Source organism: Mobula birostris, chromosome 3 (genome assembly GCF_030028105.1).
Source record: "Mobula birostris isolate sMobBir1 chromosome 3, sMobBir1.hap1, whole genome shotgun sequence".
Classification (NCBI taxonomy): Eukaryota; Metazoa; Chordata; class Chondrichthyes; order Myliobatiformes; family Myliobatidae; genus Mobula; species Mobula birostris.
The window spans coordinates 182,250,802-182,277,891 of record NC_092372.1 but is presented as its reverse complement, the minus strand read 5'-3'; the positions used below and the strand labels follow the sequence as shown (position 1 = coordinate 182,277,891).

General features: G+C 43.0%; 1 protein-coding gene across 2 annotated transcripts in view; it reads right to left on the bottom strand.

Annotated features, from left to right (window-relative positions):
- LOC140194766 (zinc transporter ZIP12-like) overlaps positions 1-27,090 on the bottom strand; it is an 81,364-nt gene that overhangs the window by 8,849 nt on the left and 45,425 nt on the right. For both annotated transcript variants that reach the window (XM_072252041.1, XM_072252042.1), the window contains 2 exons: positions 24,155-24,313; positions 21,159-21,346 (listed from right to left, as the gene is read on the bottom strand). In XM_072252041.1, coding sequence (XP_072108142.1) covers positions 21,159-21,346; positions 24,155-24,313 — 347 coding nt within the window. The remainder of the gene's footprint in view (positions 1-21,158; positions 21,347-24,154; positions 24,314-27,090) is intronic.

Here is a 27,090-nt window from a genome sequence, read left to right as displayed (position 1 = left end):
GGTATGTTAGTCTTCAAAGTAAGGGGGTTTGAATACAAGAATATTGCAACTGTGTTCTAGTTATGCCCTCATTATGGTGCAGAGACTCATATTCTCTGAGGAAGGATAAAGCTGACTTAGAACAAATGCCATTGCTAGCATTTATTCACTAAATTAATATCTGGGTGTGTCCCATGAATAGCAATATTGTTATGATAGAGGAGTCTATTTGGCCCATCATATCTATATTGTATTTCAGAGAATTCCATCAATCTTTTTCCCCCACTTATTTACCAGTAACCTATTCTCTCTTACTTGCCATTAACTCTTTCCTTAATTTCCCGCCATCCACTGGACTAGGAGTAATTATTTACAATAGCAGACTGACCTACCAATGCATGATGTGAGAGGAAATCGGAGCGTCTGGAAGAAACCCATGCAGGTTACAGGTATATCATGCAACCTCAATTCAGACAGCACTAGAGATCAGCACTGAACCTGGGTCACTGGAGCTGTGACTCTACCTGCTGCACTCCTCTATCAATCTCTGGGCCTATAATCATTAGTTCAGAAGTATGAGAGATGAACTAATAGGCATTGGTTTCTTATGGTCACATGTACTGAGATACAGTGAAAAGGTTTTGTTTTGCTTGCCACACAGGCAGGTTATTCCATACATAATTACATTGAGTTAGTAAAAATAAAATAAAATTAGGCTGTTTCTTCCAATTACAGAGTCTAGAATCAGGAGACATAGTTTCATAATAATGAATGAGACAGGAGAACTTATTTTGCTTTGAGATTGAGAAATGTTTAAGATTGAAATATGAAATCTCAATGACTCAGAGTATTCAAGACTAAAGAGATTTTTAAATGAATTAAACTACATGGTAATGGTTCAAGTAGCTGACCTATCAATCAAGATTTTCATACATTGAGGAACAGATTTGAGGTGTTGAATAGCCTCCTGCTTATACAATATTGAATGTTCCTCGCTTGTTCCCTTCGCTACAACCAGTTTCACTTCCCATGTTTCTTGCATTAAAATTCCATCCTCCACTCATTGTTTTCAGTAATTATGGTATCGCAAAATTATTACTGTCCAAGAAGGTGATTTATCCCATTAGATCCATGACTATAGAGTAATCCATTTATTCCCATTCCCCTTTTCCTCTACTGCCTTGAAATTTAATTCACTCAAGTGAATATCCAATTTCATTTGAAAGCTCAAGTTGGTTCTGTTCCCATTCCCTTTCAGGTACTATATTTTTCTCTATCACACATGGAAACATTTTCCCTCAGCTTACACCCCCCCCAACCCACATTTTGCTACTTGCCATCATTTGAATTACTGTCCTCTGACTTTTAAGCGAGACAGGGTGCACCCGGACCTAAGTCCTATGTGAAGGCGGAGTTGTTTTGGGTGGGAGAAGCTATATAATCGCTATTGGCATTTCCTGATACTTAGTCAGGACCAACCACCCCATACACCCCCATTGCCATTGCCAAAACCAACTTACAAAAAATGAAAACATGAGGAATTCTGCAGATGCTGGAAATTCAAGGAGGGCCTCCCCCTCCTACTTTGAAATCTCTTACTAGCTCTTCTTTAAGTTAGTCCTGACGAAGGGTCTCAGCTCAAAACGTCGACTGTACCTCTTCCTAGAGATGCTGCCTGGCCTGCTGCGTTCACCAGCAACTTTGATGTGTGTTCCAAAAAATGAAACCCATTTTTACCAACAGACACATTTCTATGACAACAAGGCTTAGGCTACTAAAATGTTACATCTGGTCAATCTTGCTGTGTGCTTCCGAAACATGGACGATAACACCAGAACTCCAAAGAAATTTAGAAGCAACAGAAATGTGGTTTCTTCGAAGAATGCTGAAAATATCATATAGAGATAGGGTAACTAATGAGGTAGTACTTCAACGTGCCCATACAAAAAGATCTTTAATGAGAACATTAAATGAGAGGAAAATTAAGTTCCTGGGCCATGTCATCAGAAAGGGAGAAATAGAATGCCTTACATTACAAGGCCGTATGCCTGGGAAATACAGAAGAAGAAGGAAAAGATGAAAATATATGGACACTGTGAAAGAACTAACAGATCTAAGTGTGCGAGATATTGTTGATGCTGCGAGGGATCGTTCGACGTGGAGAGCCAGGATCGCCCAAGTGTGTAACGTGTAAGGCACATAAAGAAGAAGAAGAAGACCTTTAAGCACTGTAGGCACAGACACGTTTTCCCTTTTGAGTTAGAGACAAATTATCAGTTGCAGCAAAAAAAAACAGGCTGTTGCAGGAACTCAGCAGATCAGGCAGCAGCTGTGGATGCTAATCTGTGGCTGAAGGGTCTCAAACACTGATTGTCCATTTGCTTCCACAGTTACTGTCTGATCCTTTGAATTCCTCCAGCAGTTCATTTTTTTGCTCCTGGATTCCAACATCTGGAGTTCCTTGTGTCTCCATTATCAGTTGCAGAGTGGCCTTGTGTCAGCATGTGCTAAGTTGCTGTCATAGGAGCGTCAGCAGGACTTGGAGCAGCCAAATATATAAATAGGTGATAAGTATTGCAGTCAACAGGACCTCTACTCTGCTCTCATTGTTGTTTCTTGCAGGAAGGAATTACTGATCTTCCTTATATCAAAACTCCAACACCATCTGCTCCAGAAATGAAATGTCAGCAGGAAGAGCCTCTAAAGTAGGGGAACTATCAGGAGGACAAAAAGCAGTTCCTATTATCAGAGACTTTAGGCTCTGGGAGAAAGGGAAGAACATCTTAGGAATGGTCTCATTAGAATTAGTGTCTGCATTCTGCATTTTGCTAGAAAAGAGAATATTGGCAGTTTTCTGTAAAAAGGAAGGTAGAGCTTAGTTACAGTAAGTGAGTGGAGGGAGGAAGGAGAGCTTTTGAAATAAGTATGTAAAGTTAATTCTAATATTTGTACCTTTCCAACTCTCCAAAATCCTTTAAACAATATTGCTATATGCTTAAGTCAAATTTATATGATAGAAGTTTATATTTTTATTCCTCAAAGTTTCAGTAGTTGGTGAGGTGGGAGAGATGACCTAATCCAAAAACGGCAAAGAAAGACCTACATGGTCGAGTGTTCCTGCCCAATTCACCAGAAATAATAAATCATTTTAAATGGCCCTGGACAGGACATTAAGGGACACATTGTTATCAGAGTCTAACTTACCTAATTGTGTGAAAAGAGGGCAACTGTGTGTTTTATGGATGTCCTTTGGCTGTGAGCTCACCTATAGATTGAAGTTTCTGTACAGAGGGTTGGTTATTTGTGTTGATGGGGTGGTACAGCTATGCGACCCAATTGAATATGTCTACTGAGCCATTAATACTGAGATTCCCCAAGTGAATATCAACTTCAATGATCATAGACCACTGAACTAAACTTTCTGGACAGGTAAAGCTTTTGATAAAATGGAGGATACCAGGAATTATATTAAGATATTATAATTAGAGTGAATGGACAGGTTAGTAGCAAAGGAACATTTGAAATAAGTGCACACAATATTAATTTTATAGACTACATCATTCCTCTCCCACCTAGATCACACCAGTAATATTGGGAAGCCTTAAGTACAAGGTACAGGATAAGTGCCTTGGGATTGAAATAACTATTTTTAGGTATTATTTAACTTTGATTTTATCTAACATAAAATCCAGATCTTCAAATCAGGAGAATTATTTCAGGAGCCAAACTTCTATCATGGCAGAAGAAACAGTACGATAACAAGTACAGGGTTGGGAATTCTGAATTAACAGAAAATTAATAAAGCACTTCTTTACAAGAAAAAAAGAAACATTTTAAAGACTGCCTAACATGTGAAATCAAAATATCCTTGACGAGAAGATTCACTCTTAGATATATCCTATTCCAAGGATTAAGATATTCCTCTCATAACTTGAGACCAAAGTATTTCAAATTGAATTGTTTTAATAGAATGAGTAGAGTGTGCATTCCACTGAAGACATGATGTAATTTTTAAATTCTATTATCTTATCAATTGATGTTCTAGCTTGATCAGCAGTGGTTTGACCTAGCCTCTTCACCATTTTTCATTATACATTGCATTCTCAAAGTCTGCAGAGGCTGCAATCTTCTATGATGGCTTGTACAAAGTAATCTGAGACTGAGTTTTCTCTGATTACCACCAGAGATACTCTGCAGGTAAATGGGCAAATCCAAGAAACTTATCATGATAAGTAGGTGCAAGTGTGGTGAAACACTGTGCATTTTAAAAATATTGCTTCCTTGGCTGCATTTTGCTTTACAAATTAATTTGTTTTGCTGAGAAAGTTTCCTTTTTGATTTTTTGTCAGAATTTTTCTTTATCCAATTTATTTTTTTATATATGATAGCTTTGAAAGTGCATTATTTATATGGAAAAGGATGAGAAGCTCTTGAGAGATTCGAATCCTGAATCAAATAATTGAAATGGATTTTTTTTTACCGTCCTTTCATTGACCCCATGTGTTTCAAGCACCCCTGCAATCTGCAATCAGATATGTTAAATGAGCATGGAACTCATAATCCCCCCCTGTAAAACGTTTCTATATAGTGAACTATAGCCTTTTGGAACCATCTGTATGTGTGTGGCTTTGTAAACTCCAAAGATACTGCACCCTGCAGGTCCTGTAGCCTAACCAAAATGGGACCGAAGATTGTATCCACCTCAATCAATATGTCTACGTCCATCTACACTGCACAGGGTCTTTCTTACTGTAAAACAAGTCTGGTCTATCAATCAGAAGTTCTTATATTTACACAACATCAAGACACCCTAGAGCACATAAAGTTAATGGAGCACCTTTGAATTGTAGTGACTGCTGTAATGCAGAATACCATCATGACACACACTAAGGCAGTGGTTCCCACAGTGGGTGACATCACCCTCCCCAGGGATGGTGGGAGTTTCTAAGGGGGCAATAAAGATAAAGTGGATGGTGGGGGAATGCTTGGTAGCAAGGACTGCAGTTGAGGGATTGAAGGCTTAATTTAAGAAATGAATTACTTATTATAAGCATTTGATCGTCAGTGTGTCATAAATGATTACAATGATCACATAATCACCTCATCTCTTGCTAACCCACCGTTCCCTTAGACTTTGCTCAAAGTCTGTTAAAGTTGTTGAAAAGTAATGTGATACTTCAGTATTTGGTATATCATGCAAAATATGGACTGAAGAAATTGTGTTATTTCTGGGCTTGACCCACAATTTGTTGCTGTTCACTTCTGTAGTGCAGTGTTAGCTAGTGCAATTCCCATACTCTAATCACACAGTGACTCAGTTCCTGTGAATTAGGGTATGGCATTCAGTGAGGTAAAGTTCAGAACCTGCCCTTTCAAACAGTCCTGATCATATTTCCCTATACCGAGGTGTAACCAGGATATCACTGCATCACTTTATGTACCTTCAGGCAGAGAGTCAGGTTTTGCCTAAGATATGATGACATCATATCTTTTCCCTTTGTTAATTGCAACACATGAGGTTGTATGTAAGCAATAGACGATTGACTGTGGTCATTAATCCATAATGAAAATGGTGGAAGTAGACCAAATGTAAAAGAAGTGTAGACGGTATAGTGCGGAGTTTGAAATATAGATTTAGAAACATAGAAACATAGAAAATAGGTGCAGGAGTAGGCCATTCGGCCCTTCGAGCCTGCACCGCCATTTATTATGATCATGGCTGTTCATCCAACTCAGAACACCGCCCCAGCCTTCCCTCCATACCCCCTGACCCCCATATCAAGCAACCAACAGCAGCCAATGTGTCTTAAGCACAAAATAATCTGCAGATGCTGGGATCAAAGCAACACTCACAACACGCTGGAGGAACTCAGCAGGTAGGGCAGCATCCGTGGAAACGATGAGTCGACGTTTCGGGCTGGAACCCTTCGCCAGGACTGTAGAGGGAAGGGGCAGAGGCCCTATAAAGAAGGTGGGGGAGGGTGGGAAGGAGAAGGTTGGTAGGTTCCAGGTGAAAAACCAGTAATTTGAAAGACAAAGGGGTGGGGGAAGGGAGGCAGGGATGTGATAGGCAGGAAAGGTGAAGAAAGAATAGGGGAAAACACAATGGATAGTAGAAGGAGGTGGAATCATGAGGGAGGTGATAGGCAGCTGGGGGAGGGGGCAAAGTGAAATAGGGATAGAGGCAGGGAGGGGGAGGGAATTACCGGAAGTTGGAGAATTCTATGTTCATACCAAGGGACTGGAGACTACCTAGACGGTATATGAGGTGTTGCTCCTCCAACCTGAGTTTAGCCTCATCATGGCAGTAGAGAAGGCCATGTATGGACATATCTGAATGGGAATGGGAAGCAGAGTTGAAGTGGGTGGTTACCAGGAGATCCTGTCTGTTGTGGCGGATGGAGCAGAGGTGCTCGATGAAGCGGTCCTCCAATCTGCGTCGGGTTTCACCGATGTAGAGGAGGCCGCACCGGGAGCACCGGATGCAATAGATGACCCCAAAGACTTACAAGTGAAGTGTTGCCTCACCTGGAAGGACTGTTTAGGGCCCTGAATGGTGACAAGAGAGGAGGTGTAGGGACAGGTGTAGCACTTACGCTTACAGGGATAAGTGCCGGGTGGGAGATCCGTGGGGAGGGACATGTGGATAAGGGAGTCACGGAGGGACCGATCCCTTTGGAAAGCAGAGAGGGATGGAGAGGGAAAGATATGCTTAGTGGTGGGGTCCTGTTGAAGGTGGCGGAAGTTGTGGAGGATAATGTGCTGTATCCGGAGGCTGGTGGGGTGGTAGGTGAGGACAAGGGGAACTCTGTCCCCGTTGTGGTGACGGGAGGATGGGGTGAGAGCCGAAGTGCAGGAAATGGAGGAGATGTGGGTGAGGGCATCATTGATGACAGCAGAAGGGAAACCACGATCATTAAAGAAAGAAGACATTTGAGATGTCCTGGAACAGAAAGTCTCATCCTGGGAGCAGATGCGGTGGAGATGGAGGAACTGGGAATAGGGAATAGCATTTTTGCATGTGGTGTAGTGGGAAGAGGTATAATCGAGGTAGTTATGAGAGTCAGTGGGCTTGTAGAAGATGTCAGTGTACAGTCTGTCTCCAGAGATGGAGACCAAGAGATCGAGAAAGGGGAGAGAAGTGTCCGAGGATAGACAAAGTGAATTTGAGGGCTGAGTGGAAGTTAGAAGTAAAGTCGATGAAATTGACGAGCTCAGCATGGGTGCAGGAAGCAGTACCAATGTAGTTGTCAATGTACCGAAGGAAAAGTTGGGGAGCAGTACCAGAATAGGTTTGGAGCATAGACTGTCCCACATAACCAACAAAGAGGCAGGCTTAGCTGGGGCCCACACGAGTTCCCATAGCTACACCCTTAGTCTGAAGAAAGCGGGAAGAGCCAAAAGAGAAGTTATTAAGTGTGAGAACCAGTTTCGCCAACCGGAGGAGGGTAGTGGTGGTAGGGAACTGGTGAGGTCTATTATCCAGGAAGTAGCGGAGGGCTTTGAGTCCTTCTTGATGGGGAATGGAGGTGTATAAGGATTGGACATCCATAGTAAAAATGAAGCAGTTGGGACTGGGGAACTGGAAGTTATTGAAGAGGTGGAGGGCATGGGATGTATCCCGGATGTAGGTGGGGAGGGACTGAACTATGGGTGACAAAATGAGTCCAGGTAGGCAGATACAAGTTCGGTGGAACAGGAGCAGGCAGGAACTATGGGTCTACTGGGACAGTCAGGCTTGTGTATCTTGGGGTGGAGGTAAACCCAAGCGGTATGGGGTGTGGGAATAATGAGTTTAGCGGCGAGGATGGAAGGTCATGGCAATCTTTGGATTGCCAATGGTAGAACATAGATCTTTATCTTCTTCAGCCTTTCGAATGATAGCTTTTGTTACTTTAATGGCGAGAAGATCTATTTTGTTGAACTGGAAGGAAACTAATCCTCCAACTACATTCCAATGGTTTTTTCAAACCATATTAAGTTTAAATTTAGAAAAAATTAGCGGTGATATTTTTGACCCTTCGGTTAAATTTGAAGATACTTGGAAACCTTTTATGCAACATTTTCATATGATGTAATCTAACCCTTCCGAATCTTTTTTTCTAAAATTATATGATGAGAGGAGCGGAGTTAACGACATTATTGATCATGTCTGATACAAGTTGTTGGTCTAGCCCTGTTCTTTTGGGTTTTTTTGTTTATATATATATTTTTTCTTTTTACTTCTTTGTTAATGTTTAATCTCATTATGAGTTTGGAAGTCTTTTATTTCTATGTTACTTAAAATTCATTTTATATATGCTGATGAACATTTTTCCAATCTCTTTGTACCAACTTTGTTATTGAGTTTATAATTTTGAAAAACTGATAAAAAGATTTAAAAAGAAAGAAAGGTCTCCGGAGTTGATAAGGGCAGTGATGGTGCAGGAGACAATGGTGTGATGTTTTTTGGTGGGGTCCTGTTCCAGGGGTAAGTAAATAAGTAAGTAAAGGGTAAGCCAATGTATCTATTGTGTAAAAAAGTTTTTTTTTCAAATGAGGCACCAGAACTGTCCAGACTCCCTGAACATTTGAAGAGAATACTCTCTGCTAAAGAAAACAAGAACTTGGCTTATTTTCAGTCATTTTGTGAAAACTCTCAGAAATAGAAAACACTTCAAAGCATGTTTTCCAGCACTTCACAACAAAACAGTGATGGTTTGCATATAACATACAACATTTTATTGCTCGTTGCTAATTCAAGAAAGCCCCCTTACAATTGAAGAGGAACTGATTTTACCAGCAGTAAGGGAAGTTCTGAGTATGGTTTTGCATAAGTCACTAGACAAGATAATCAATGCAATTCCACTTCAGCATCATCTCTGTTCAAAGATGAATAGATGACATATCTGAGAATATGGAAGATACATTGTGCAACATATTTAAGACAAATAAATTCGCTCTGCAGTTGGATGAATCAACTTTGCCAGGCAACAAATCTTTGCCCCTTGGTTATGTTCACTTCATAAAAGATGAAAGCATGGTTCAAGAGTTGTTGTTGCAAAGGCACTAGAAACAGATATGAATGGGGAGTCAATATTTCGGGCTGTTTGGCAATTTTTCCAACAGAGGGGCATTCCACTCACCAAATTTTTGGTGTGCTACAGATGGGGCACCATCAAGGACAGGACACCACTGTGGGGTTATTACAATCTGGAAAAAGGCTGTATCTAACATATTTACCATTCACTGTGTAATTAACATCTTGAAGCAAAAGAACCTGTGATTGGCCGCACAAATCATTAAATGCTTTTATCATTGTAGTAAATAAAATTAAGTCCCATGTGCTTTATTGCCTTTGCAACATCTCATTTAGTGGAGCACAGATTCAGTGCAATTCTCAAGTTCTTTTAAAGCCTTCTGAGTGACATTCAGCCTGATGTTGAGAAGCTGATATCACTGCACCAAGCCCATCCATCTCATTGAAAAGAGACAAAGCAATGGTGGAGTGAATAGTTGGACTAATAACGTATGCTCTAAAATTGTTAATGAAAATAGTTTTTGCAGTAATTAAATAAAGAAATAATTTTATTTGTAGCTTTAAATAGATTTGAGTAATTCTCGCAATTATTTGTCAAAGTCAAGGATTTGTAGTTCCTATTTTCATTCAGTATGCATTGTAAATCAAAGTTGTTTATAGGTTTTATGCATTGATCAGAACGGAGATGGGGGCACTGGGAAATGGTCTGGGGGCATAAATCCAAAAAGGTTTGGGAATTGCTGCTCTAAGCAAAACATAGAGCACTTAGCAGCTACACAATATCAGTAAGGGTGAGAATAGAATGATATGGCTGCTGAGTTACAGCTGGGGCAGGGCTTGAAATTTGTGGATCATTGGATCTGTGCCGGAGAAGATTCAAAGGGGATGGATTATACCTGGATTCAAGAGTGACCAATATGCTGGTGGGCAGCTTTACTCGAGCTATTGTGGAGAGTTTAAAGTAGGTATGCAAGGGTCAACTGATGGAGCATTTGGTGTAAAGGTAGACACAACATGTAGAGAGACAGTGAGGAAAGATGGCAGTGGATGAGGCATAAATGCAATCAAGTTTGTTTCCTTTAATGTGAGATATATCAGGTACAAGATAGACTTAGAGCATGAACTAGCACATTGTACTACAATTCAGGCCATTACAAAGACTTGGCTGTCACAATGCCAGGAATGACTGCTGGATGATCTGAGGTTTAGATGTTTCAAAATGGACAGGGAGAGAGATGGGGGACTGACATTGTTAATGAGGGATACTAACAGCTGCAGAAAGGGAGAATGTCATGAAGGAATCATCTGCCGAGTCAGTGTGGGTGGAAATCAGAAGTTGGAAAGGAGTAATCACCCTATTGTGAGCATTCCATAAGGCCTCAAGTAGCAATGGGCATATTGATGAGCAGATTGGTAGACAGAATTTGGAAAGGTGCAAAAATGAAAGCTTTGTTGTCATGGGTGACTTCAACATTCCTAATATTGATTGGCCTCTTACTGCAAGAGAGTTAGATGAGGTAAAATTTAATAAGTGTGCCTAGGAAGGATTCCTAACACAGTTTGTGCACTTGTTGACTGGAAGAGAAGCCAATACTGGATCTAACACTAGGCAATTAACCTGGTTGGGTGACATCTCTCAGTGGTTAAGCATTTTGGGAACAATGACCACAACTCCCTGACCTTTACCATAGCTTTGGACAAAGATAGGAGCTGATAGTATGCGGAAGTATTTAATTGGAGGAGGGTGAATTATAATCATAGTCATACTTCATTGATCCCAGGGGAAATTGGTTTTTGTTACAGTGGCATCATAAATAATTAAATATTAATAGAACCATAAATAGTTAAATTAGTAATATGTAAAAGTAATATGTAAATCCTATTAACTGGAAACTTGGGAGCTAAAATTGGGAACAAATGTTCTCAGGGATTTTTAGAATAGAAATATGGACATTGTTTATGGAGCACTTGCATGAGGTTCTGGATAGGTTTGTAACATTAAGACAGGGAAATGATAGTAGAATAAAGGAACCAAGGTTGACAAGAGAGGAGGAGCATTATTCAGGAAGAAGAAGGAAGCAGACTGAAGGTTTAGGAACCAAAGATTTTACAGTGCTCTCAAGTGTAATAAGACCATGAGATACAGGAGCAGAATTAGGCTATTTGCCCCATTGGGTCTGCTCTGTCATTTCATCATGACTGGTCCAATTTTCCCCTCAGCCCCAATCTCCTGTCTTCTCCCTGTATTCCTTCACATGCTGACCAATCAAGAATCTATCAACTTCTGCCTTAAATATACATAAAGACTTGGCCTCCACAGCTATACTCCAGGGTACAATGGGAAGTGAGAGAAGAGATTGCTGCGCCATTGGTCATGATCTTTCTGTCCTCACTGGCCACAGGAGTAGTACCAGAAGATTGGAGGATGGCAAATGTTGTTCCTTCATTCCAGAAAGGGAACAGGGATAATCCTGGAAATTATAGACCAGTGAGACTTCCTTCAGTGGCGGGCAAACTATTGAAGAGGTTTCCGAGAGATTGAATTTACTAAGATTTGGAGTAGCATGGTCTGATTTGGGATAGTCAGCAAGGCTTTGTGAGAGGCAAGTTGTGCCTCACGAGCCAGATTGACTTTTTCCAGGGTAGAGGCGAAACGAATTGATGAAGACAGAGTGGTGGATGTAGTTTATATGGGTTTTAGTATGGAGTTTGATAAGGATCCCCATGTAAGCTCACTCAGAAAGCCAGGAGGCATGGGTTCCTTGGAAATATAGCTGCAAGGATTCAGAATTGGATTGCCCATAAAGGCAGAAGATGGAGCATATTTTGCCTGGAGTTCAGTGATTGGTGGTGTTCCATAGAGATCTGTTCTGAGATCCCTTTCCTTCCAGGAAGGTAGCAGTGTGCTTGGACACAGCAGCCTCTCCGGGGTTAACCAGAGATACTTTTTGTCTTTTTTAAACATCTTTCTTAATATCACAAAACACTGCTGGATATTATGAATGTACTGTAGTGAGCTGGATCCAAGGTTGTCAAGCTGAGGGATGGTAGTGGGGACAAGCTCCCACACCTAAAAGTGCTCCTCATGGCATCTGCCTCAAATAGCCTCTGACAACTAAGTCCAACTCCTGGCCTTCTCACGTGGCTTAGCCTCTAAGCCCGGCGGAACTGTTTCTACTGACAGGAGAAGGGGCGAAGGTGGGTCCTGGTGCCTTAAAACCAGTGCTTTGGGTAGATGGAGCTTGTCAGCCTGGGATGGCAGTCCACCTAAGAGAGGGAAAACTCTGATTTCAAACCTCCGTTGCCTTGCGGCCTTACCCACTCATGGGAAAGGCTTTGGGAGTAAACCCTGAGGACAAATCTGGAGCTGGAGTCCCTAAGACAGTCCGACGTTGCCTTCAACCTCGTTCTGGCAACTCCTGCGATGACACTGGTGCCAAGCTGCATCGGCCCTTGCCCTTCCCTTGGACAACATTGGTGTTGTGGAGAGGGGAGACTTGCAGCATCGGCAAATGCCGGTCTTCCATACAACCTTGCCCAGGCCTGAGCCCTGGAGAGGACACTCCAGTGTCACCTCACCGCGACCGCACAACACGGAAAGCAGCAGTCTACCGGTTATAAGCCTGCGCTCGACTGGTGTAGAGCAAGGCACCAGGGGTTGCTTTCGATGGAGGGAGAGACCGTCGCGTCTCACTGGACAGCTTCTGCCCGCCTCAAGCAGGGCAGCCCCCAGACAATTAGGTGCTGTCCCACCCCAATCCGCCCGCTCCACTGGGTGCGTGGGGCTTCGGGATACAAGTAGCCCGAACTGTAGACTGTAAACGCTGCACCAAGCACAACTAGAAGACAAAGAAAGAAGCCAGCACTCAGACTAGGATACTAGAATATACGGACCATGACAACTGGTATATCAGATGACCTTCGGGAGATCAGTGACACACGCAAGACAGCAGTGATTAACAATGAACTGTCGAGACCAAGTGCACATTGCAATGCTCCAAGAGACACATCTCGCAGAATCAGGAACCCTACGTGAAAGAGACTATATCTTCTGGCAGGGGAATGGCTCAGATGAGACCAGGGAGCATGGTGTCGGCTTTGCCGTGAAGAACTCGCTGCTGAAGATGGTAGAGCTTAGCGAGAAAGAGACAGAGCGGATTTTCTCACTTCGACTCCACACATCCGACGGGCCTGTCAACCTTGTCAGCGTCTATGCCCCAACTCTCTACTCTACACAAGACACAAAGGACAAGTTCTACGACCAGCGCTCCATGATGATACAGGAGATCCCAAGTCAGGAACAGTTGCTGCTACTTGGCAACTTCAACGCCAGAGTGGGCATCGACCACGACTCCTGGCCAAACTACCTGGGGCAGTATGGGATTGGCAGCATGAATGACAACAGGCAACGACTGCTCGAGCTTTGCATGCTCCATGAGTTGTGTGTCACCAACACCTACTTCCAGACCAAAGCTCAGCACAAAGTGTCTTGGTGGCATCCCTTCTCCAAACATTGGCACCAGCTAGACCTGATAATCACAAGACACCGTCACCTGAGAAACGTGCTCATGACTCGCTCCTTTCAGAGTGCTGAGTGCGACACGGATCACTCTCTGGTTTGCTGCAAGATCAGACTTCGGCCGAAGAAGATGCACTGCGCCAAGCCTCCAGGCAAGCAGCACATCGATGCCAGTAAGACACAACACCCAGACAAAGCTGCAGAGTTCATCAAGTCACTAGAGGATGCTCCCCTTGCAGACCCACCAGAAGGAGATGCTCAGCAGAGATGGGACTCTCTCAGGGAGACTATCCACAGCACTGCACTCAAGGCCTTTGGGAAGAAACGGGGCAAGACACAGGACTGGTTTGAAGCGAGCTCAAGTAAGCTCACTGCTGTCATCGAGGTGAAGCGTGTTGCACTACCAGAGCACAAACGCCACCACACCCAGGCAACACCGCAAGCGCTAAGGACAGCAAGAAGCAAGGCCCAGGAAACAGCCAGACGCTGTGAAAATGACTACTGGCTACAACTATGCAAAAGCATTCAGTCATCATTTGACACAGGCAACATCCGTGGAGTGTATGAGGGGATCAAGAAAGCCATCGGGCCAACCCAGAGCAAGACAGCACCATTGAAAACCATAACAGGCGAGACCATCAATGACAAAGGCAAGCAGATGGAGAGATGGGTGGAGCATTACTCTGAACCCTTCTCCAGAGAAAACAGCATCTCGGACAGCGTGCTAGATGCTGTGGAATGCCTGCCTGTCATGGAGGAATTTGATGCATTGCTGACTGCTGAAGAGCTGAGTAAAGCCATCGACAGCTTGCCCACTGGGAAGGCACCAGGATTGGATGGCATTCCACCAGAGGCCATCAAATGCGCAAAGGGCGTCCTGCTAAACCACCTGCACGAATTACTGTGCCAGTGCTGGACAGAGGGAGCAGTGCCACAAGACATGAGAGACTGCAACATTGTCACCATATACAAGAACAAAGGGGACAGAAGCGACTGTAACAGCTACAGGGGAATCTCCTTGCTAAGCATCGTTGGGAAGGTCTTTGCCCGCGTGGTCCTGAACAGACTGCAGAAAATAGCCGAAAGGGTATATCCGGAGTTCCAGTGCGGTTTCAGGTCGGAACGCTCCACAATTGACATGATCTTCTCCCTTCGACAGCTACAAGAGAAATGCAGAGAGCAAAGGCAACCACTCTACGTCGCTTTCATTGACCTTACGAAGGCCTTTGACCTTGTGAGCAGAGACGGCCTGTTCAAGATCCTCGCCAGGATTGGTTGTCCCCCGAGGCTCCTCAGGATAGTTCAGTCATTTCACACAGACATGAAGGGCGTCGTTCAGTTCGACGGCTCTTCTTCAGAGGCCTTCAACATCCGTAGCGGTGTGAAACAGGGCTGTGTGCTTGCCCCCACCCTGTTTGACATCTTCTTCGCAGTCATGCTGAAGCACGCCTTTGGAACATCAACTGATGGTGTCTACCTCCACACCAGATCGGACGGGAAGCTGTACAGTCTGTCCCGGCTGAGGGCGAAAACCAAGGTTCGTGAAGTACTCATCAGGGACATGTTGCTTGCAGACAATGCAGCACTGGCAACACACTCTGAAGAGCAACTGCAACGCCTCATGGACAGCTTCTCTAGAGCCTGCCAGGACTTCAGCTTGACCATCAGCCTGAAGAAGACCAACGTGTTGAGCACCCCCCTGCCATTACCATCAACAACTACGAGCTGGAGGTAGTTCACGAGTTTACGTATCTTGGCTCCACCATCACGGACAGCCTCTCCCTGGACCCCGAGATCAACAGACGGATCGGATGAGCAGCCTCAACATTCACCAGGCTGACAAAGAGAGTTTGGGAGAACAGAAAGCTGACGACGCACACCAAAGTTGCAGTCTACAGGGCCTGTGTCCTCAGCACACTGCTTTACAGCAGCGAGACCTGGAGCCCCTGCTCCATGCAAGAGCAGTGTCTCAACGTCTTCCACCTTAGCAGCCTGAGACGCATTCTGGACATCACGTGGACTGACCGAGTCACCAACAATGAGGTCCTGGCCCACGCCCAGATACCCAGCCTCTTCACCTTGCTCCAACAACGCCGTCTCTGCTGGCTGGGCCACGTACACCACATGTCAGACGGGAGGATCCCAAAAGATCTGCTGTACGGGGAACTGGCTTCCGGCAAGAGAGCACAAGGGCGGCCCCATCTTCGTTTCAAAGACGTTTGCAAGAGAGACGTGAAGTCACTGAAAATGAACGTTGGGAGGTGGGAGGACATCGCAAGCGATCGCTCTCACTGGAGGCTGGAACTATGCAGAGGTCTAAAAAGAGGAGAAGAGAAGCTGAGGCTTGCTGCTGAAGCAAAGCGCACTCGTCGGAAAAACAGCACTAAGATAACACTGGAGGACAGCGCCTTCAAGTGCAGTCGCTGCAGCTGAGACTGTCACTCCTGTGTGGGACTCTACAGCCACAACAGACGCTGCTCTAACACAGACTGAAGCAAGACTTTCCAGGCGCAGATCCATGGTTTCGCGAGACTAACGGATGCCACCACCAAGTGAGCTGCTCTTTAGCAGAGGAGCTGGACTTGGTGTGGATAGTGTTGCTGCCTGTTACAGACAGCCATCGGAGTTACTGCATGAAGCCAGGATTGCAGTCAAACAGCGACTGATTTTCTTGGATGTTTTTCTTCCGATCACAAGATTTTATTGGACTTTTGTGATGTAGAATACTGCAATTCAGGTTCCTGGTTTATTGGTGAGACTAACAATGGGGGAGCTGCTTGACCTCGGTTGTAGCAAGGACCAGGCCTCATGCTGCGGTGTCGCCTGTTTCAACTGTCAGGAGGGGAGATGCCGGAGGCAGTGTGGTATGGCATCCATGCTGGATTAGAGGCAGACCCTTCCTATCAGTGCTGCCCTCCAGTGTTCACTCAGTGGATTGCATGCACACTTGCTGCATTTATTTGTGGCCTGCTGAGAACTAGTTATGGCCGACAACATGCATACTTCATCAGTCTACAGGACATGTCACTTAGGGGCTTGGGCTATATTATATTTTTTTGCATGTGTGACTGTATGTTTACTGCTGCCTGAATTGCTATACGCACTCTGTGCTGTCTATCACTGTCGGTGCTGTCTTTTGCAGCTTGGTCTTGGAAGAACACTGTTTCATTTTGCAGTATCCATGGCTATTCAAGTATGGTTGAAGGATTATTAAGTGTGAACTTGAAATTGAACTTCGTGAATTTTATAAATGATTTAGATGAGGAAGTGGGAGCTTGGGTTGATAAGTTTGCAGATGATACCAAGGTTGGTGGTGAGATGGGTAGTGTGAGAGGTTGTCATAGGTTACAATGGGACATTGACACAATGCAGAGTTGGGCTGAGATGTGGCAGATGGAATCTAGCCCAGAAAAGTTTGAGGTGATACACTTTGGAAGGTTGGACTTGAAAGCAGAGTATAGGTTAATGGCAGGATTCTTAGCATTGTGGCGGAACAGAATGATCTTGGTGTACGCATTCGTAGAAACCTCAAAGTTGCCACACAAGATGATAGGGTGCTTAAGAAGCCAAATAGTGTGTTGGCCTTCATTAGTCAAGCGACATAGTATAGTAGCCATGAGGTAATGTTGCAGCTCTATAAAACTCTAATTAGACCACACTTGGAGTCTTGTCACAAACACGAGGTGCTGCGGATGCTGGAAATCCAGAGCAACACACATAAAATGCTGGAGGAACTCAGCAGGCCATGCAGCGTCTATGGAAAAGAGTAAACAGTTGATGTTTCGGGCTGAGACCCTTCAGCAGGACATTTGGATGTTTGTGTTCAGTTCCAGATGCCTAATTATAGGAAGGATATGGAAACTTTGGAGAGAGTACAGAGGAGATTATGGAATGTGGCCTTGATTCAAGAGCATGCCTTCTGAGGAAAGGCTGAACAAACTAGGTCTTTTCTGTTTGGAGCAAAGGAGGATGAGAGGTGATTTGTTAGAGCTGTATAAGATAATAAGAGGCATAGATGAATTGGACAGCCAGCACCTTTTTCCCAAGATGGCAATGGTGAATATGAGAGGACATAATTTTAAGGTGTTTGGAGGAAAGAAGAGGTGAGTTGAGAGAGGTGGATTTATTTTCTTACACAGAGGGTGTTAGGTACATGAAGCACTCTGCTGGAGGTGGTGGTAGAGGCTCTGGATAGGAACATGGATGAAAGAGAAATGGAGGGCTCTGTGGGAGGGAAAGGTTAGATTGATCTTGAAGTAGGTTAACAAGTCAGTACTGTGTTGTGGGCTGAATGGCCTGCACTGTATTGTACTGCTCTATGTTCTACCTTAACACTACTCACCTTGCAATGATTCTTCATATTCAGATCCTTGCATCATTTATCAAGTACCCATGTATCAATATGACAAGAATGCACACTTGAGTTAAACCTAAAGGTTATTCATGGTCCAACCTCATCATAATCCAAATGGAAGTAACAAAACTGATTGCAATTTCCTTTTGCATCTTTCTTTGTTACCCTTGTCTGGTGGAGGGACAGTCGACATGGGAGCTGTGTACCCTCAGTTGTAGCGAGAACTAGGCCTCAAGTCTCCGGCTTGCCTGTTGCTGCAGACCAGGTGAGAGGTTGAGCTTGGCTGGGGTCTGCCCTCACCCATCAGTGCTGCCCTCCTGTGTTAAACTAATGGAATGACAGGCATACATTTGTACACTGCCGGGAGACTGTCCCATCGATTGCTGGCCATTGTTGCTCAGGATCCTGGACCCATATATATGTTTGTTTTCGAATGAATATGCTTCTCTGCTTGATATTTTGAATTATGTCACTTGCTAATTTGAATGTTTGCTTGCTATTTTGAATGTTTCGCACCTTGGCCTCAAAGGAATGCTGTCTCATTCAGCTGTATCTATGCATGGTTTGAATGATAATTAAATTTAATTTGATTTGAAGGAATAGGAGATTGCAACTTCCATTTTGTCATTCAATCAACAAGATTAATAGAATCATAGGGCACAGAAACAGTTTCTTTGGTCCATCATATTCATACTAATCATTTGGTTTTCTTTTACACCAATCCAACAATACAGATGGGCATCAACAGGGTATGTCCCAGGAATATCAATGCAAATTCAAATTCCCAGGGTTTTTAAGCAACACACATAAAAGTTGCTGGTGAACGCAGCAGGCCAGGCAGCATCTCTAGGAAGTCGACGTTTCGGGCCGAGACCCTTCATCAGGATTAACTGAAAGAAGAGCTAGTAAGAGATTTGAAAGTGGGATGGGGAGGGGGAGATCCAAAATGATAGGAGAAGACAGGAGGGGATGGGATGGAGCCAAGGGCTGGACAGGTGATTGGCAAAAGGGATATGAGAGAATCATGGGACAGGAGGCCCAGGGAGAAAGAAAAGGGGGAGGGGGGGAAAAAAACAGAGGATGGGCAAAGAGGGACAGAGGGAGAAAAAGGAAAGAGAGAAAAAGAATGTGTGTATATAAATAAATAACGAATGGGGTACAAGGGGGAGGTGGGGCATTAGCGGAAGTTTGAGAAATCAATGTTCATGCCATCAGGTTGGAGGCTACCCAGGCGGAATATAAGGTGTTGTTCCTCCTTCCTAAGTGCGGCTTCATCTTTACAGTAGAGGAGGCCGTGGATAGACATATCAGAATGGGAATGGGACATGGAATTAAAATGTGTGGCCACTGGAAGATCCTGCTTTCTCTGGCGGACAGAGCATAGGTGTTCAGTGAACCGAGCTCCCAGTCTGCGTCGGGTCTAGCCAATATATAGAAGGCCGCATCAGGAGCACCGGACGCAGTATATCACCCCAGCTGACTCACAGGTGATCTGTCGCCTCACCTGGAAGGACTGTCTGGGGCCATGAATGGTAGTGAGGGAGGAAGTGTAAGGGCATGTGTAGCACTTGTTCTGCTTACAAGGATAAGTGCCAGGAGGGAGATCGGTGGGGAGGGATGGGGGGGACGAATTGACAAGGGAGTTGTGTAGGGAGCGATCCCTGCGGAAAGCAGAGAGCGGGGAGGATGGAAAGATGTGCTTAGTGGTGGGATCCCGTTGGAGGTGGCAGAAGTTATGGAGAATTATATGTTGGACCCAGAGGCTGGTGGGGTGGCAGGTGAGGACAAGGGGAACCCTATTCCTAGTGGGCTGGCGGGAGGATGGAGTGAGAGCAGATGTACGTGAAACGGGGGAGATGCATCTGAGAGCAGAGTTGACGGTGGAGGAAGGGAAGCCCCTTTCTTTAAAAAAAGAGGACATCTCCTTCGTCCTGGAATGAAAAGCCTCATTCAGGGAACACTTTGTCATCATTCTATTTTCTGACATGCTCACCTAACAACGAACTGGGCTTGCAGTCAATAAACAATGTTGTTACCTCTTAAGTGTAATCTAAAAGAAACCCTTTTATAGTTAATGTGCATGAAGTTAGTCCTTTGAGGAGTTGCATTGTGTGGAATTCATCTGAAAGAGTTAAATCTATAACATAAAACATCAGTAATAGAAGAAACTGTGGACATCTGGCTCCTTGACCATGCATTCCTGTGAGATTACATTGTAACCTCTCTTTTATTAGAACACACATTTTTCTGCCTTATAGCTATATGGTCCACTCTATCTATCTGGGCCTTTTAATATTCATTAGGTTTCAAAGAGATTCCTCCTCCCCCCCCCCCCCACCCCCCCATATCCATTCTTCTCAACTCCAGCAAGTACAGGCCCAGAGCCATAAAATGCTTCTCATATATTAATCCTGTCATTCCTGGGATCATTCTCATGAACCTCCTCTGGACCCTCTCCAATGCAAGCACATCCTTTCTTAGATAAGGGACCCAAAACAGCTCACAATGCTCCAAGTGCAGTCTGACCAATGCCTTATAAAGCCAGAGCGTTTCACTTTGTGGTGAAGTTCTGATTGCTCTTTGGTGATTCATCCCTGTGTTTACATGTAGAAAATAGGATTATTTCAATACCATTATTTTATTGAAAATGCACACACTGGAGTTTGTCTTGATGCACCTGCCTTGCTTTCAATCTTTTTGTTATTTTGGCCTAGTGTCATGTCTTTTCAACTCAGCTTTTCCACTGTAATGACCAGTTTATAAAGCTTATTCTCATAAGGGGTTTCCCACCTTGCACTTTCCACCTATAAACAGCTGACTCCTATGACTGAAACTATTACAGGAATAATCAATTGTAGAAGAAAGACAGGAGAAGGTGACTGTCTCTGTGGAGTTTATACTGTATGTTCTCCCTATGAGTGTACGCATTTCCCCTGGTAGCTCCTGGTTTCCTCCTATATCCCAAAGACATGCTGGTTGGTAGGCTAATTCACTGTTGTCAATTGGCTTTGGTGTATAGGTGAGTAGTAATATCTGAGGAGGGTTAATGGGATTGAGGATAATGAAATCTTATTAATTTAAATGAGTGTTTGACGGTTAATCGTGCCAAAAGGCCTGTTTCCATGCTGTATGACTTCATGCTGTCTGCTGTCTGATGTCAAGTAACATCAAATATCTTTCTTCGGGTTAGATGCACTTGGTAAGAAAATATTCTTCCTGTATTGGCAATAAGATGCAGACATACTATTTGAGAAAGTAATCAGTAATATGAAAACTCTCCCACTCACCATTTCTACCAATGAAAGGTACAGGAACATCCCTGCTGTCACTGTGAAAATCCACTGCTGAACATTGAGATCAGCTGACAGAGAGAGGCCAATGTAGACTCCAATAAAAGCAGTTAGTGCACTAAATAGATTCATCAGGATGGCCATCTTTACTGATAAACCAGAGTTCAGAAGCACAGCAAAGTCCCCTGCATGAAAATAAAATTAGTGTCATTATTCAAAAATGCATGCATAGAGTATATTCAGTACAATGGCCCATTGCTTCCCAAAAATAAACAATTTAATGATATAAACTGCTGAAACTATGTAGGCAAAAGGGTAGAGAAGTAGGAGAACAGAGATGCTTCACAATTCATTTTGCCTTAAATTATGCAAGGAGTGAGAGAGGGTGCAGGATCAGTACCATAACTAGTCTGCAGTATTACAAAAGAGGAATTTACAAAGGAGGTGATGTTTGCTCCTAAGAACTTGAAGCTTTTAACCCTCTTGACCTCAGTACTGTTGATGTAAACAGGAGCATGTGCACTGCCTCCCTTCCTGTAGTCAATGACCTGCTCTTTTGTTTTGCTGACATTAAGGGAACGGTTATCACCATGAGACCATGTTGCTAGGCTCACAATCTCCTTCTGGAATCTGACTCACAGTTATTTGAGATATGGCTCATTACGATGATAACATCTGCAAACATGGAGACGGAGGTAGAGCAGGATCTGGCCACACAGTTGTGAGTGTTTAGAGATCTAACTGCAATCTGAACATTTTCTGAAGAAGGAACAAATCCTAAAGGGAAAGCTTTTCATTGTGGTTTTGCATAGAAATACTGTATGTTTTGTTTCAGTCATTTCTTGGAAGAGGTAAAGAAAGGGATCTGGGCGATCAGTTTCATCTTGCGGCACAATGGAAATAATCTGATTAGTGGATAAGTAGATGTGGAAGGTATGACCCAAATATTTCTCTGGAGAATTTATATGCAAAAAGGCTGCATTTCTTTGCTCCAATCAAAATAAATTGAAGAGCTTCATCAACAAATAGACAAGGCCAATTTTTATGGTATGGATTCATGGCTTTGTTCTGTACCATAGACTTCTATGATTCCGTGATGACTAACATGGCTGGAAAAATCTGTGTGGCATTTTCTGTCCTAGCTTAGTCCTAGATACATCAGTCTTTTGGGTATTGTGATGTCCTACTTAACAATCAACTCGCATGCAAGAAATGTTTTATATCGGAAGTGCAGCTTTTTGAAAAAGTGAATAATCAGCAGACCAGGTAATCTGCAATAGAGAGTTTGACAGTGTTTGACAGAGAAAAAATGATGCATAAGATCTGTGAGATAACATTCTCCCAGCAAGTGCATAACGGTGATTCCAGAAATGACCCAGGGCCAATTGGTGTTGCTTCCGCAGAAGCAACAAAGCCAGAAATTGGCCTGATCCCTTTATACCAGTTGTCAGACAAGTTGACAGAACACAAGCAGCTCTCTTTCAGGACAACCAAGCAATATACGTAGATAACAATCTTAATGTCCTCCCAAGTAGAGATAAACGTTTCACTATGGTGTTGCTCTGATGGTATCCTTGCAGTTCTTAAAAGGATTCATTATGCACATTTAATAATTTAACCCAAAGGGTTCAAAGAAGATTGAATTGCTGATGCTGAATGCACCATTGTTAGTGCTAATAAAATATACCATTTAGTTAAGGGATCTTTTCGATTGATTCAATGTTGAATATTCAGCATATATACCCTATTGTGTATTTAACATATGAGTAATATTTGATAAATATTGCAAATATACTGTTTGATTAAGCATTCTTTGTTGTTTAAGTAATTCATTACAGGTGATATATAAAAGTGTGTGCCATCATGTCATTTGTATAGCACCTCGCTTAAAGTAAAAACAAAGTTAGATACATTATTCCAAACTCCCTTTTCTATTAAGAATGTTGAAAGAGTTAATGGTAGGAGTATCCATTGATACCTGCTGTAAGGATTTCAGTACTATTTCTGCTTATTTTGTAGCACTATATTCCCAGGATCACCAATAGGTGCACCAGTGGAAGGCCTTGAACTGTGTTTAAGACAACAGTAGAGTCACTGTAGGACAATAGCCTACTATCCTAGCAAAAGAATGCATGCATTTTAAGGCTGAAAGATAACTTAGGGCCTCATTATTATAGGTTCCAAAATTTGTAAGGAAATGAGGCTACAAAGAAACCTTCAGTTAACAATTAATCAGAGCATTGATCATTGTAAGAAGGATGTGGAAATTTTGAAGAGGGAGCAGAGGAGATGTATCAGGGTGCTGCCTGGACTAGCAGGCGTGTCTTATGATGATGGGCTGAGCGTGTTCGGGCTTTCCACTTTGGAGCGAAGGATGACAAGAAATGACTTGATAGAGGTGTACAGGATGATAAGAGGAACAGATTGAGTGGATATGCAGACGTTTATTTTCCAGGGCAGTAAAAGCTAATATGAAAAAACAGAAAACCTACAGCACAATGCAGGCACTTCAGCCCACAAAGTTGAGCCGAACATGTCCCTACCTTAGAAATTACTAGGCTTACCTATAGCCCTCTATTTTTCTAAGCTCCATGTACATGAGAGGGCATAAGAGGGCATAAGTTTACGGTGATTGGAAGAAAGTATAAGGGGGATGTCAGAGATAAGTTCTTTACACAGAGAGTGATGGGTGTTTAGATCATCCTGCCAGGGGTGATGGTAGAAGCAAATGCATTAGGAGCATTTAAGGAACTTTTAAATAGGCAGATAGATGGTTAAAAAAAGGAAGGTGATGTTGGAGGAAAGGATTACATTGATCTTAGTGTACATGCAAAGGTCAGCACAACATAGTGGGCTGAAGGGCCTATAATGTGCTGTAATGTTCATTGTTCAATGTTCTATGTAACAGAATTAATCATCCTTGTTTCTGGAATGCTCTTCTTTGAATGTGAATTTCATAATATCCAGAGATGAAATTTTCCATAAGAACTCACCCATTTCATGGGGAATTTCATGAAATAATATGGCAATAGTAGTGGTGATACCAGTCTCGGTCGATGATGAGAAGGCTGCACCAATGGCCAAGCCATCTGCAAAGTTATGCATGCTGTCTCCCACCACAATCATAACTGCCAACACATTAAATGCTTCCTCTAGGAAGAATCAAATTCACTTACATTAGAGAACAAAAACAGAATTTATACATTCCTATACTGGATTTTTTCCTTTTATGTAAGTGTGATAACTTCTGTCTATTTATCTTGAATTAAAAAGGAATTCCAATTTTTAAAGATAGGCTGAAAACTTAACTATTGCCCAAGCACTGCTTACCCACCCTTATCTATTCATTTTACAATAGATCTGAAGCTTCTACTAAAATAATAAACAACACAATCTAATTTAAACAAATTAATGCTTTTTTGCTGATAATTGGGAAGCACTATTCTGTGATCAATGAACAACTATTGTTTAAATATTCCTTCTGTTGATCAGAAATAAAGCAATTTGGTCATTGAGTAGAGAAACACCAACCATCAAACACCCATCCATAGTAATCACATTTTATTCTGCCCACATTCCCGTCTACTTCTGACTTCTATCACTCAGCTACATGAGAAGCTGTTTACAGTGGCCAATTAGCCTACTAACTGGTAGATCTTTGTGGTAACAGGGAAAACTGTTACAACCAAAGGAAATTCCAATGGTTAAAGGGAGTAAGGGCAAACTCCACACAAACAGCAGCACCACAGTGGAGGTCAGGATGAACAAACTTGCTATTAACTATGAAGCAGCAGACCTACTAGCTGCACAACTGAGCCACCCCACTTTTTTAAAACTGCATTTAGTCTCACTGGTCTAACTAGGTCAAATAATTGCAGTGATAGAAACAGTTACATGCTAGGATTACGAAAATGGGTGGACCTAAATTAAATAGCTCCCAAATGTAAACCTTGATGCCAATTAAACCAGCCTGCTGACTTGATGCATCGTGCTCACTTGCAGTACATAATAGCTATTTATAGAACATTTTTTTGGATAATGCCCCAATATATAAAATCCAGTTTCTTGGCCAAGTGGTGATAAAAGAATGATGAGAGTGAAGATGAAGAAACATAACATTCCATTATCCAAACCACTGACAAACAACGGAAAAGTAGTGGTCCCAATACTGACTGCTGAGGAACACCTCTAGTCACCAGCAACCAACCAGAAAAGGCCGTTTTTATTCCCACTCACTGTCTCCTGCCTGTCAGCCATTCGCTATCTATGCCACTATATTTCCTGTAACACCATAGCATGTTATCTTATTAAGCAGTCTCATGTGTATCACCTTATCAAATCCCTTGTGAAAATTCAAACCAATGACATCCACTACCTCTCCTTTGTCTACCCCGCTTGTTACTTCCTCGAAGAACTTTAACAGATTTGTCAGGCAAAATTCTCCTTCAGAGAAAACATGCTGACTTTGCCTTATTTTATCATTAGCCTTCAAGTACCTTGAAACCTCATCCTTAATAATAGACCTTAACACTTTCCCAAGCACTGAAGTTGGGCTAACTGGCTTATAATTTCCTTTCTTTTTCCTTCCTTTCTTCTTAAAGAGTGGAGTGAAATTTGCAATCTTCCGGTCCTCTGGGGATATGCCAGAATCAAGCGATTATTGAAAGGTTTTGATCAATGCATCTGTTATCCCTTCAGCAACCTCTCTCAGGTCTCTGGAATGTAGTCCATCTGGTCCAGGTGACTTATACACATTAAGACCTTTCAGTTTGCCTAGTACTTTTTTCTTTGTAATAGCAATGGCACTCACTCTTGCTCCCTGACACTCAGGGACCTCCGGCACACTGCTACTATCTTCCACAGTGAAGACAGATGCAAAGTACCCATTAAGTTCATCTGCCATTTCTTTGTCCCCCATGACTACCTCACCAGCATCATTTTCCAGTTGTCCAATATCAACTCTCACCTTTCTTTTGCTCCTTATATAACTGAAAAACCTTTTAGCATCCTGCTTTATGATATTGGCTAGTCTGCCCTCATATTTCATCTTTTCCCTTCTTATAGCTTATATTCTTATAGTCACAGCCACCAGCTCAGATACCAGCACTTTGCTTGATTTAGAGATGAACCCAGAAGTAGCATCCACTAACATCTCATTGAATGCAAGGAACCTTCTGCCAGGGAAGTGCGAAATGATGATTTAGCTCCCCAGAAGGCAAGCATGTGCATGAGCCCCACTGCAGGGCAATCGGATTAAAACATTAATGGTGACGTCTGCAGAAGGATGTTAATGGGTATGCACAATGAAGTGGCTGATGCTTTAACAGGCTGGCCACAAAACTCGCAGGAAATATCAAAAAGCATGGAGGAGACCAACAGCACCCCAGCCCAGGGTTTCATGCAGAGCTGCAGCCATGTCTCCCCAGAATGGAAGATGATGTCACATCCACCAAAACATCGTTAGCATCTGATGGCCAATAGAGTCATAGAGAGATACAGCATGGAAACATGGTCAGAATCGACTATTAGCCACCTATTTATATTAATCCTACATCCCCATTTCTTAAATTTCCCCAGCAGTCTCAACAGCTCTCCTAATCTTTTACCACCAACTGCTGGCTAGGAACAATTTGAAGTAACAAACTAGCCTAGCAGTTGACATATCACCGGAATGAGAAAACAGTGCAAATCAGAGGAAATCCACATGGTCACAGGGAGAACGAACGAACTCTGGATAGTCAGCACCCAAGGTTAGGGTTGAATCCAAGTCTTTAACCGTGTCAAACAGCAGTCTACTAGTTGTTATAAAGAGTTCTGAAGAACCACCCTTGGACAGTATTAGTAACTTCAGAGACATGAATCAGCTCAATTCTCATTGGATTGTTTGTGATTCTATCACTGCCTCTCCCCTTGTCAGCCAGCCAAACCG